The sequence below is a fragment of the Crinia signifera genome, chromosome 1, assembly GCF_055691185.1.
Source record: "Crinia signifera chromosome 1, ASM5569118v1, whole genome shotgun sequence".
In the NCBI taxonomy this organism is placed as follows: domain Eukaryota; kingdom Metazoa; phylum Chordata; class Amphibia; order Anura; family Myobatrachidae; genus Crinia; species Crinia signifera.
In genome coordinates this window covers 383,860,931-383,874,448 of record NC_139217.1, presented here as the reverse complement: position 1 = coordinate 383,874,448, position 13,518 = coordinate 383,860,931, and the positions used below count along the sequence as shown (strand labels likewise).

Sequence of the window (13,518 nt, the reverse complement as noted above, 5' to 3'; positions counted from 1 at the left end):
GTCTGGTGTGATTCGCTCTCTTGAGGTCATGCAACAGCATCTCAATCGGGTAGAGGTTATGACTCTGACTGGGCCACTACTGAAGGCATATTTACTTCAGTTGAAGCCATTCTGTTGTTGATCTACTTCTGTGCTTTGGGTTGGTGTCCTGTTGCATCACCCATCTTCTGTTGAGCTTCAATTCGTGGACAGATGGCCGTAAGTTCTCCTGCAAAATGTCTTGATAAGCATAGTTATTCGGTTTTCTGTCGATGATAGCAATCTGTTCAGGCTGCAAAGAAGCCCAAAACCATGATACCCCCTCCACCATACTTCACAGTTGGGATGAGGTTTTGCTATTGGTGTGCTGTGCCTTTTTTCTCCTAGGTAGGGATGGCCATCGACCATCGATGATTCAAAATCATTGATGGCTTATGGCCGATGTTGAATACTTTTGCCATCGATGGGGAAGAACCAGATGGTTTCCCTACATTGATGGCACAGCAAAACCGATGTTTTGCTTTTCTTTTATATTTAAAGTGCTGGGACACGGAGCATAGCTCCGCCCCCGACACCGCGAAGCATCGCCCATGTGTTTTAATTGGCACACATGCCAATCACTCACAAATTATAGTTGACCATCGATATGTAAAACTATCGATGGTCACCCATTGCATAGTTTGACATTATCGATGGTCATGTGCACTTTTGCCATCGATGGCAAAGTCACCGATGGCCATCCCTACCCCTAGGCCTGATACTGATAATTTAAATTAAATTGTGCTTATCAGTCACTCTTAGGTTCAGTTATGTGGTCCCAATTTATTGGCAGCCACCAGCAATGGTTTCACCTAACTTATTGACCAAAAATAATGTTTTTGTCCTGGACCACCAACCCAAGTAAACCCTGCAAGTGCCTTGTGGCATCCCTGGGTGCCTAGGCAGACAGGGAACCATTGGTGTAAACAGAAGTTACTTTGGGATCTGTTGTTCCCGATGTTATTTCTCACATTTTTTTCTTGCATGTTTTTTTAGCTGAATTTTTTTCTTCTTCAGTCACTGCAAGTTACACAAATATTCTTCATTAGCATCCCGAAAGCAAGTTAGCACATTTCAGCTCCTTTCAGTCTTTCAGCCATGTTCCCCAGAGACTAGACCATATACAATACAATGCGGTCCTTTAGCATGCTATGTATAGTGCGCGACCCCAGCAACAGTTCGGAGCTGGAGGTTAGGCACATTCAATTTGGGCACTTTTCACCCAATTTTCTGGGCAAATGCGTCAGAATCAGATCAAAAGGGTCCAGACCGTATAAGAATATGGCCAGCTTTACTCTGTTCTGATCTGCACAGAGACACTTCCCTTCTCCTGTACTCATAACATGAGACCTGTAGGGGAAAAAAACATGGGCGTATTCAATGCCGTGGGCGAGCGGCGACAGCGAGCAGGGCTTCCTGCTCGCTGTCACCACTCACCCTGTTAGTATTCAACTCACCCCCCTCATAAGCCAATTCCCCCTCGCTCCGTATTTTATGAGCGAGGGGGAATTGGCATTTGCGGCTGCAGAAGCAGCGAGACTCGCGGCTAAATACAGTGGGTTCACTGCATTAGCCGCGGGTCTCGCTGTTTGGGGGAATCCTCGCCGACGGCGAGGATTCCCCCAGAATGTTGAATAGGCGAGCGTCTGGCAATGGGGTTAAACAGTGAGGATCGCTGGTTTTCTACGATCCTCGCTGTTTAACCACCTCGCCGTCCGCATTGATTAGTACCCATTGTGGTATAAAAAAAAACATTAATGTACTGCGAGGAACTATTGGTCATACTGGAAGTCAAAACAGATTTAAATCAGTGTTCAGCTATTAAGAGATTGTGTTTTGCCTATAATTATTATTACAAGGTTATTATATTATACGCTGATGATAAACGGAAACTTCAGTGTTATACTTGTATTTTGAAGAGTATACTATGCTCTGATGTCAAACATTATTATTTGAGTATTGGGCTATTATTTGTTAGTGGGCAGAACAGTGCAACACAGTAAAAAAGCACTGTTCTTCTCATGAGGGATGTCTTGCAACTACTTTCAGGTGGCCTTCACACAGATTGACATTATGCCACACAGTAGTGCTCCTTTTTCTCATTAAGCCATACAGTAGTGCCCCTTATTCACAGTATGCCATTCTAGTGCCCTTTACTCGATTATTAATTTTCTTTAGCTCGAATAACATAATACAACATCTAGCTTCACACTGGTCAACGGCAGCCATTTTGCAGCAGCCGACTTTGTGGCTATACATTTTTTTAGACCCTGATGCTCAAGTAGATATCCCCTGGCTTAGTCATTACAATACAGGCTAAGCTGGATCGTTAAAACTGGACCAGTCCAGGGGCTAGATGAAACCCTGCCCCCATTCCAGCCTGTACCTGGAACTAGGCATACTACAAGACTGTCCACTAGTCAGTGTAAAATCGATTTTAAATCGATATTATAATGCATGGGTAGTCAACAAAGCATCCTCTAGAATCAGAAGTACACATTGTATAATGTACGTTTTACTTTTAGTTTTTTTTCCATATATTAGACAGAGAAACACTCTAAAAGGTGCGTACACACGGATAGATTTGTCAAAAGATCTGGGAGTTCCCGACCCATTGAAACGACCATTCGCTCAAATCGTTCTGTGTGTATGAACGATATATCGGACAATGTGCATAACCGCCGGTCGTTGGTAGAGGTTGATGATCTTTCCTGCATGCAGAAAGATCATAGATCAATAGTTAGAAATGTGTACCAATCGTTTCATGTGTATGCACGATGAACGATTTGGTAAGGCTAATTGACTGGCTCCCTCTCCCTCCACCATCGTTAAAGATCAATTGTTCATGTGTAATCGTTTGTACAATCGTTCATCATTTGACACCAAATCATTTGTGCAGGAGTTCAGAGGAAATTGTTAACTAGATTGAATCGTCGGCCAAATCTATCCGTGTGTACGCACCTTTAGTCTTTGGATCTAAAAAGCTACTTATACTAATGTAATGCATTCAATAGACGTTTTAGATCCCACCAGCCCATTATATGCTCTAATGTTTAGTATACAATCCATATGTATAAATATTTAATAGTTCCAGTAGTTTTATAGTGCTTTCCGGTTTGCATTTTTCTGACATTTAATTAAAAGTAAACATTGCCGCTAATGACCGCAGTAGTTGGATATAATCACCAACCAGTTTCCGTTCCTAGAAGGTCACTATGGAAAACCAAACTACTTATGTAATTGGCTGTTTTCTCAATGGAGTAGTTTTATGCAGGTTCCCAATAAAACGTTGACAGAATCGGATATCCCCACGTCAAATTTTCCCGTTAACACCAATCACTTAAATTAACACTAAGCTCATAATACAAGGTTGTTATATAGATTATACATGTATAATGAGAACTGTTTCTAGACCTTATCAGCCCTACAAACTATTGCCATTTGGAACATGACAGGACAGTTAAAGGAGAACCAAACTGTTTACTATGGTCCACTTTAAGGCAAAATTTTTAGGGGCTGGCAGCAGAACAGCTTTACGGGATGTGTCTCGAACGCATTTTTGGTGGGAGCCCATGGAGATAATAAAAGAAACGAGCTCCCATAATTGTGTGCACTTTGTCTACCACACAAAGCTTTTGTGTGTACTTGAACGTGCCCCTTAGGAGCAGATACGATTGAGTGTGCGGTTGCGCACACAGTCTAAAAAATGGTAAGAAAACCTTGCTCATATTTTACTCGCTCCTCCCCAGGCAGTGAGGTTTTCCTTTGCCAGATTGCATGTGAGGTACAGTAGAGGCTTGGATGGAAGCTTACGGCTAAGGTAGGTACATGAACAAAGTAAATTATTGTGTGCCGACTTGTTGTAATATTAGTGTTGTTCGCATCAGCAAGAATAACCAAAACGAAACCGGATCACAAAAAACATACAAGTAAACGCATGCATTATGCAACTGCATAAAAAGTAAAGTACTAAAGTATGAAAATGTACAGTTACTTTTACAGAACATTCACAATAATATCATCAGAAAATACAATTTCAAGGTGACCCCCGCTACGTTATTTTATAATGCTTATCTAAATCCACCGTGCAGCATTGTAAGTGAAAGACAGTATTATAACAGTATAAGCATCATGTAAGCTATGAGGAGATCTTAGAATACTGATTGCATTGTGGAGAAAACAAATGGCTACGCGAAATGCCCTTACATGAAGTGACATAATGAATAATACACTACAGCCATGTATGGTACCATTCCCCCTCTGTGTGGCCCTATCTCCTCCTGACCCTACCTCGTCTCCAGATTGCACCGTACATGATAGGTCAGAGCAGCAGAGCAGCCACCCCTGCTGCATGGTCAGAGCTGCTGCTGTCAGTATGTCAGGGTGAGAGAACACAACACATCATGCTGCTGCTGCGCACACAGATCTGTCTCCTGCAGGTGCACGGTATGGCTGAGCTGGAGTTAATCATGCAGCAACAATACCCGCAGGATCGCACACATTTCCCCCTGACGTGCAGTGAACGAACCACAGGCTGTGACTGGAAGGCAGGGAGGCCACTAACCCTTCTTATACTTATTCAGGCAGCCGGTATTGCAGAAGGACCGAGCGGATGGCGACTCCCAGCAGCTCCTGCCCTTCATTCCCACAGGAAACTTGCTGGATGCACCAAATGCTTCACGTTAACATCAAGATGACGGAGAGAAAAAATATATAAAAAAATAAAATATCAATGGCATGGAGTTAGTCGGTGACTCTTACTGTGCTACCATTCACTTCCCGCTGCACTGAGAGCTCCTAAACTACATGGGAGATTCGGGAGATCTCTGCCACATGCTCCTAGCAATGCAGCACCGAGCACAGCCATAGAAGTTAACAGGAATCACCAAAGCCTGTTACCAGAATGCATCAGGGCTTACTCCGGTGCACTAGGCATTATTTAACTCCATCAGTGCTGGGAGACGATGGGGACAAGCTGTACATTTAGAAGGAGCATGACAAATATGGATACAGTGAGAGGTTTTTGAACATCTTGAGATATTAGGCAAAACAAAATAAATGTGCTAAATAAGATATACAGAATTTTCATTGTGACATACAAATTGAGTATATATGCATGTAGCTGGTGAAGGTGACCTTATAAAAAAAAAAAATATGGACAATCCCTATCTCTGATGAAAATTGCATATATATATATATATATATATATATATATATATATATACTAGGTGATTCATCGCGCCCTGCGGGCGCTCTTCACACCGTCGTAAGGGGCTGCACCCCCTTAATTTGTGAACATTTGCATATGAGAAAGATGGTTAGAATTGTATGAAAGATGCCTGTATTGCAACTTGAGTTATAGGTAAAATGTGTTAAACAGAGAGCATATGATGTGGAAGGGGGTGTGTATTGTTTTGTTTAATTAAAAAGCAGTTACAGAGTAAGATGTACATTGATAGTGTGGATGGTACAGTGACATTTGTGGGTGTGTGGGGGGGCTGTGTGTGCGTGTTGTTTAGGTGTGTGTGTGCAATAGTATAGTAGGGTGTTTCTGAGTCAGCGGCTCCCCACTGGCGGAGGTCACGACACAGGAAAACAGGAGGCTGGGTAGTGATAGGGGTGTGTGGGCATAAGGGGGACTAAAGAGGAGGGTGGGAGATACTGTGCAGCTTCTGCCAGTGGGTGAGGGGCCAGCATGGCAGTACAGGAGTACAGGATGGTGGCCCTTAGTCAGTGTCTCCTCCTACTGGGTGGGAGTTCGGGTGCATGAGAGCAGGAGGCTGGGCTATGAGGCATGATAGGGGCATGTGGGCAAAACAGCGTCAGCGACTCCCCAGTGGTAGAAGTTACGGTTCAGGAGAGCAGGAAGCTGGGTAGTGATAGGGGTGTGTGAGTATACGGGGGACTAAAGAGGGGCTTAGGGGTGCTGCCGTGGGTGGATGCCGTGAATTGCGGGAGGAGGGGGTCGCGGGGGGGGATGTGGGTACCGCGAATTGTGGGAGGGGGAGCGCGGGGGGTTGCAGTGAATCGTGGGAGGGTGGGTCGCGGGGGCGGGGGGTTGCCGCAATGACAGGAGGGGGGGTCAGGGGTGGGGAATCGCGGTAGGGGGGTCGTGGGGGGCACCGTGAACAGCGGGAGGGGGGGCCCGGGGGCTTGGCGCGAATCGTGGGAGGGGGGGTCGCGGGGTGCCGCAATCGCAGGAGGGGTGGGGTGTCACGGGGTGGGGCCGCGAATCGCGGGAGTCACCGGGGGTGCCGCGAATTGCAGGGGGTGTGCTGCAAATCGCGGGAGGGGGGTCACGGGGGGTGCCGCGAATCGCCACAAGAAAAAATCAACACAGAAAGTTCAACACATATAAATGTTGACATAAGTGTGGCACTTCATCGGTGTCCATGTCGACACATGAGAATGAATATGAAAACATTAAAAAAAATAAAAAAAAATCTTCAAAAACTCATGTCAACCTTTTTCATTGTCGACCATACCCGTGCCAGTGTTTATCATGTGCCATTTAATCCTGGGGTTGCCGTGAATCGCGCGCGGGGGTGGGGGGGAGGGAGGAGGTGAGGGGTGTCCGCGAATCACGGGAGGAGGGGTCGTGGGTGGATGCCGTGAATTGCGGGAGGGGGGGTCGCGGGGGGGGGGTGTGGGTGCCGCGAATTGTGGGAGGGGGGGGCGCGGGGGGTTGCAGTGAATCGCGGGAGGGTGGGTCGCGGGGGCGGGGGGTTGCCGCAATGACAGGAGGGGGGGTCAGGGGTGGGGAATCGCAGTAGGGGGGGTCGTTTGGGGCACCGTGAACTGCGGGAGGGGGGACCCGGGGGGTTGGCGCGAATCGTGGGAGAGGGGGTCGCGGGGTGGGGCCGCGAATCGCGGGAGTCACCGAGGGTGCCGCGAATTGCGGGGGGTGTGCTGCAAATCGCGGGAGGGTGGTCGCGGGGGGTGCCGCGAATTGCCACAAGAAAAAAATCAACACAGAAAGGTCAACACATGTAAATGTTGACATAAGTGTGGCACTTCATTGGTGTCCATGTCAACACATGAGAATGAATATGAAAACATTGAAAAAGTGAAAAATAAATCTTGTCAACCTTTTTCATTGTGGACCATAGCCATGTCAGTGTTTTGCATGTGCCATTTAATCGTGGGGATGCCGTGAATTGGGGGGGGGGGGGAGAGAGGTGCATACCTCCCAACATGACCCTCTCCAGGAGGGACACATTGCTCTGTTTCTGGACTTTCTTCTTAATTTATGGATTACCATCACCTGTGCTTAAACACCTTTCTTATCAATTACCCTGTTTAAAACAGGTGATGACAATCATAAATTAAGATGGAAGTCCACAACCCAGCGTTACAGCTCCAGACACACTTTGAGTGACAGATGTAGCCAAATATATAAGATATATATATATATATATATATATATATATATATATATATATATATATATATATATAAAAATCTGGGGGCCAATAACAGGGAAACAGCCGAGAGAGCACACTTCAATATTCAACAGTATGATTATTTAATACATCACCAATACGGCATACACTTGGTCGACGTTTCGGACTGCAAACAGTCCTTTATCAAGACAGGCATCAGTGCGACACAACAGCTCAACAGCAGTGCAACCTGCACTACTGTTGAGCTGTTATGTCGCACTGATGCCTGTGTTGCAATGTATGCTGTATTGGTGAAAATCATCTTCCGCGCCTCTCCATAGAATGATTCTATTGGCCGCTAGGCGGCCAATCAGGAGCCGACTTTCTCAGCTCCTGATTGGCCGCCTAGCTGCCAATAGAATCATTCTATAGAGAGGCGCGGAAGATGAATGATCTCTGCGCCTCTGACAGTCCGATGCGGGGAGCTGATGGAGACGCTGGCGTGTCACAGAAGGTGACAAAAGACCAGGACTACGGCGGATCAAGACTACAGATCTTCACAGGAGGACCTGGGTGAGTTGGATTTCCTTCCACAGGTCCCCCATGGATTTCTTCGGACCCGGATGGACGCTGACACAGACGCTGCCGACATGGAGCCGACCGCCGACATGGAGCAGGACAAGGCACCGGACCAAGACCCAGGGACCTACCTACGGCTCAAGATAGGTAAGTATCAGTATGTGTGTAATGTATGTATTAAAGTTTTATTTTTCTTATGTGTCAGTGTGTGTTTATTTAACTATTTTTTTTACTGCGGAACTACAAGACCCAGTGGGTCCTTTAATGTCCCGCAGGCTGGGACTTGTGGTTCTCCAAGTCCCAGCTTGCGGGGGAGGCTTGCTGGGACTCATTGTTCCACAGTTAAAAGCAATAGTTTTTTATTCTATTTTTTTGCACTCAATCAGCCCGGTGGCCACTGCTCCAGGGCCACCGGGGACAGCACCAGGCTTCAGCCTGGTCAGGTAAGTCCTGGAGGGGGGGACCCCTTTATTGGGGGGTCCCCACTCCCCCAGGGCCCCTGGCCAGGCTGACTGGGTGATGTTTTGGCCGCGGGAACTTATATAATAAGTGTCCCCTGGCTGTGACATTACCCTGCTGGCTGGTTTGGCCTGGGGCTGGTTCTTAAAATACGGGGGACCCCAAGTCATTTTGTCCCCTGTATTTTGGGAACCAGCCCCGAACCTGGTTTAAAAAATAAATAAATAAATAAATTGGGGAACCCCTATTTGTCGGCCCCCGGCTCTTTCAGCCTGGTGCTGGTTACAGCTGTGGGGGGGACCCCACGCTGTTTTTTTTTGTTTTTTATTTATTTTACACCATACAGCCTGCACGGATCTGACTGATCCATGCAGACTGCCTCCACTAATTCTTATTAGCGGCCGTATATACGGCCAGCTAATACGAATTAATACGACATCCGAGGGTTACAAAGCAGTCGTATAGGACTGCTTTGTAAATTCCCCTCCGGAGCACGACTTTGCATATGGCTGAAACAGCCGTATGCAGTCGTAGTGAAAATACTCTATAATGAAATTTTAGGTTTTCCATTTTAGTAAATTTCCCCCAAAGGGTTAAGTATGCCTACGGTGATGCAGAAACAAATGCTTTTCTGCAATATAAAATCCTTATTGCTACTTACTGTTACACAGACAGGTATAGCTGGCATTATAAGTACATCCCCATTGTCTATAAGGCCTTGCTGAGCCCCGGCTAGGTGAAACAGTGGGGAATGCCGCAGGACATTACCAGAGAGGTGAGTCTAACAAAGTCTACCAAAGGTGTTAGGTATCATTAAATTAAGTCCTACAGGGCAGATGTAATAAGCCTGGTAAAGTGAGAAATGGAAGGTGATAAGGCACCAGCCAATCAACTCCTGTCATTTTACCAACACAGCTGATTGGATGGTGCATTACATACTTGCCTACTTTTGAAAACTAGTTTCAGGGAGTTTATAGTTGGAAATAGAAATAGAAGTCTAGTTCCATATATAGAGAGATTGTGAAAAGAGATTGTGAACGTGGCACCTAGAAGAGTGGGTGTGTACTGCTACAGGTACACCACCGATTTTCCGGCAACCTTTGGTCCGGAACCTCTTTTAATCCGGACAATTTTGATTTGTCCGGATTAAAGAAGTTTAGGGACCTCTTTTAATCCGGAAAAAGCAAAATTGGATTAAAAGAGGTTGATGAACTCTTTTTATCTGGAACAAGTGCAAGTGTCAGTGAGTACAGCTTCCGCATACACTGCAGGTGACACAGGAAGCATCATGGCGTCTGAGGTCAAAGCAAGTACCGCACATAGGTGGAACACACAGCATGAGCAAGTGCCACTGGGTACAGCTTCCAAGGATCCCGCAGGTGGCACAGCAGGCAGCAGTGGGGCTGATATGGCGTCCAAGGTCCCGGCAAGTACCGCACATGGGCGGAAGACACAGCATAAACAAGTGCCACTGGATAAAGCTTCCAAGGACACTGCAGGTGACACAGCAGGCAGCAGTGGGGCTGATATGGCATCCAAGGTCCCAGCAAGACTTTCATTCATACTGCACTTACTGTTAATGTTTGTTCAAAATGTACCTGATACCTTTTTTGCTTATACAGCACGTACTACACTAATAAACAGTTTTGCATACACTACTGTGTTTATTCATTCATTAATATTATGCTGTGGCATATATTTGACTGTTTATTGCTTTAGAAATGTACTGAAGGTGCAAAATTAGTAAAAACTAGAAACCTTCGATAATCCGGCAAAATCGATAATCCGGCATGGCACTGGAACCGATGATGCCGGAAAATCGGTGGTGTACCTGTATATCTGAGAGGAATCTTTTAAAATGACTTATATCCAAATGTAGATGAGCCCCAAAGCAGTTAGTAAGAGCTACTATACTTGGTAAAGTGCTGGGAAATGGTGCTGATGGTTCAATGTAAATCTATCTGTCTCTCATTCCTTTTTTCCTCAAAAATATAGGGAGGGAGATTGCTAGACTAATGAGGGAGAGAGAGAGATTGCTGTTATTTAAGGAAGTCTCCTGCAGAATGCAGGAGGGTAGGCAACTATGGTGCAATATCACCTACAATTTGTATCACTTTACCAGTCATAATACATCTGCTTCTATGTGCGTTATGTTTTATAAGGATAAGAAGACATATCTCTTCTGTGTTACGTGTCGTTAGGATGGACAGACACTATAACTGAACACAAAGTGCAAACAGGTAGCAACTAGTCTTCAGCTTTTATTTGCGGGTTCTGCGTGTTACATGTTATGAGCAAGTGTTTGCTGATCCAGCTAATAAAAGATTTGCTCCTCACTGCATTGATTTAATTTTAAAGAGGAAAACTGCTAATCTCAGTAGGAATCCTTGATCCTCGCATTCTACCAAATCTCTTATACCCAATTCAAGAGGTTATGATTGTATGAGAGGCGAAGGGGGGGGGGGAGGGGGTGTCTGTTCGTCAGGAAAACCATAAGGCACCATTGAAGCCTTTGGGGAACACAGCATCTGTATGTGCAGTGCTCTTTGGAAGCGCTGACACCATCCTCAGTGTGAGGTGTCGTTGTGTATGACGCTGTAGGGCTGCCAGATACAGTACTTCCCACATGACCTATTCCAGGAGGGACAGAATATATGAGTGACGTAACCTTTGTGGAACTATTTATTTGATAAGAAAGGTGTTGTTTCAGCACTGGTGATGGCAATCATATCATGTGTAATTCGTATTTATTTATTAAATTGAATATATGGAAACGATATACACAAGCAATGGGGCAGATGTATTAAGCCTGGTGAAGAGGTAAACTGGAGATAAAGTTGAGATAAAGTGGAAGGAGACAACGCTCCAGCCATATCTGTTGTGTGATATATATCTGTACTGTCACTGTTGTACTTGTTCCTACCCTGGCTGTTGCACAGCAATCCAATCTAATTCCTAGTATACACAACTATACCTGGTCAAATAAAGCTGATTCTGCATGTCTGGGAATGTTGGGAGACATGCAGTGGTGGCTCATACCTTTCAGGGGAGGAGGGCTGCCGCAGCTGCAGCAGAGGTACCGCGATGCAGGCACCCCCACTCCACCTATTCCTTGCAGCATTCCCGGCGCCTGTGCTATGAGGACAGGCGCCGGGACTGGCGGATGTGCAATACAAACCTCTGCACTGCTTCGGCAACAGCCCATAGAAGGGTAATCATGGTCCAGGTGCCTGTATAATACAGATGACCGGTACCGGCCCATGCACAGTACAGTACCAATGTAGGTACTGCGCATGCGCAATCTTGGGTTTTGCTCGGCAGCCCATAGAAAGGCATCCCGGAGGGAGGGAACACCTCCCAACGGGACTGCTTTGGTGACTGGCAAGTCGGACTTCCAATAGGAAGTCACTGCCAGTCACAGTGAAGCCAGTGCAGTCTCACAGACTGCATCTGGCTTCACTACAGTGTTGGATTTTACTTGGGGAGGGGGCTATGGTGAGCAGGAGCAATCTGCAATATCAAGTTTAGGATTACCACCTGTCCGGGATTACTCTGGACAGTCTGGTAATTAAGACCTGCTTTCAGAGGGGTGTCGTTCCCGGACTATACAATGTCCAAGAATAGGCAGGTGCCTATTCTTGGACATTGTATAGTCAACAGGAACGCCACCCCGCCAGACCCGGTCTTAATTATCTGACTGTCCGGAGTAATTCCGGATGGGTGGAGGTAACCCTGATCAAGTTACTTATAGTGAAAGGGTTCTGGGGTGGCACGGTGCTTATATACTGTATATACTGTAGATGCAAGTTGAATCACTACTGCAGCAGGAGGTGCAGCATTACCGTACAGAGCCATTGCCTGTGCTCAAGCATAGATATGCTTAAAACATGGAGTGTAATGAACATTTTGGAACTTCTGATCTACTGGATTTAAAAATAAAGCAAACAGACAATTTTGTGTATGTGTGGTTCAGGCTAAATAATGTTATTAAAGCCTGCATACAGGATTTCTTTTCTGGTTACGCCATACATACAGTATATTTTCTTTTCTTAACATGACAATTTATAGTGTGTATGATATCGCTGGGCAGCTATAATTTAATTATTCACCTCAGGTGGATAATTAGGCACAGGACAGATGTTAATCTTTGGCAGACTCTGTAGACCACACATGGTAGAAGCAAACTTAACTATTTCCTCTTATATAACACTAAATCATTAATATCTTGTAGAGAAATACAGGCTGAAACAATATAGCATCTTGGGACCCTTTAGAGGAATAATATAAATCAGGTCAGTTACAGAAGACCCCCTGCTTGAATTCAATCCATATATATTGCAAAGAGGGCACATTCATACAGCAGATAGTTATTTAAAATGATCCGAATGACTCACCGACAGTTGGGATTCCGACAGTAATTTTTCCGACGTTGGAATCCCGACTGTCAGGAGCACAACAGTCAGAATCCCAACTTACACGTCGTATTTTCCCTCTGGGTGGTCCACGACCCCCACAGAGGGAGAATAGAATAGGAGGCACTTGCAAGGGGTTTAAATGCGCTCACCCCCCCTGTCACGCTCCTACCAGTCCAGATTCCGATGACTAAGAGACGACAATCAGAATCCAGACTGTCGGAGGATTATACCATACCCGATAAACCACAGACAAGTTCATCCTGATACAGATATGAGAGCTGAACCATTGCCTCTAACTCAAAGTAAAACCATTGAAACAGCCTCTAGTTAGTATGCCAACGAGCTTACATATAGCACATCTTCAGAAATGACAGTAATCCAACAACAGTCTTTTATATGATGAAGGCACATTTCTATTACAATGAATCCCATTCTAAATAATAGAAATGGCTGACATTAAGGAATACTGGAAAGTCTACACCTATAGGCGTTTTCTATAATGGGTGCACAGTATGTGAACACACTGCACCCATATATTGTACTTATCCCTCCTGAGTCCCATGTCCTCGTCACTGCACTACAGATACATACAGTATCACTTGGAAAATGGCCACCGCGGCTATTACCAAGTCATTTGCGCATGTGCATTTGATATGTCCTGCGGA

At 45.6% G+C, this 13,518-nt stretch overlaps 1 protein-coding gene across 6 annotated transcripts in view; it reads right to left on the bottom strand.

The window, feature by feature from the left end:
* Window positions 1-13,518, bottom strand: part of OSBP2 (oxysterol binding protein 2) — a 226,680-nt gene that overhangs the window by 148,023 nt on the left and 65,139 nt on the right. Inside the window, exon 1 of one of the 6 annotated variants that reach the window (XM_083151499.1) lies at window positions 4,583-4,858. The exons of 4 other annotated variants lie outside the window; for them this stretch is intronic. In XM_083151499.1, coding sequence (XP_083007625.1) covers window positions 4,583-4,661 — 79 coding nt within the window. In that variant the 5' untranslated portion in view covers window positions 4,662-4,858. Of the gene's footprint in view, window positions 1-4,308; window positions 4,458-4,582; window positions 4,859-13,518 lie in introns of those variants that run through there. One more of the 6 variants, XM_083151501.1, reaches the window with a different exon arrangement.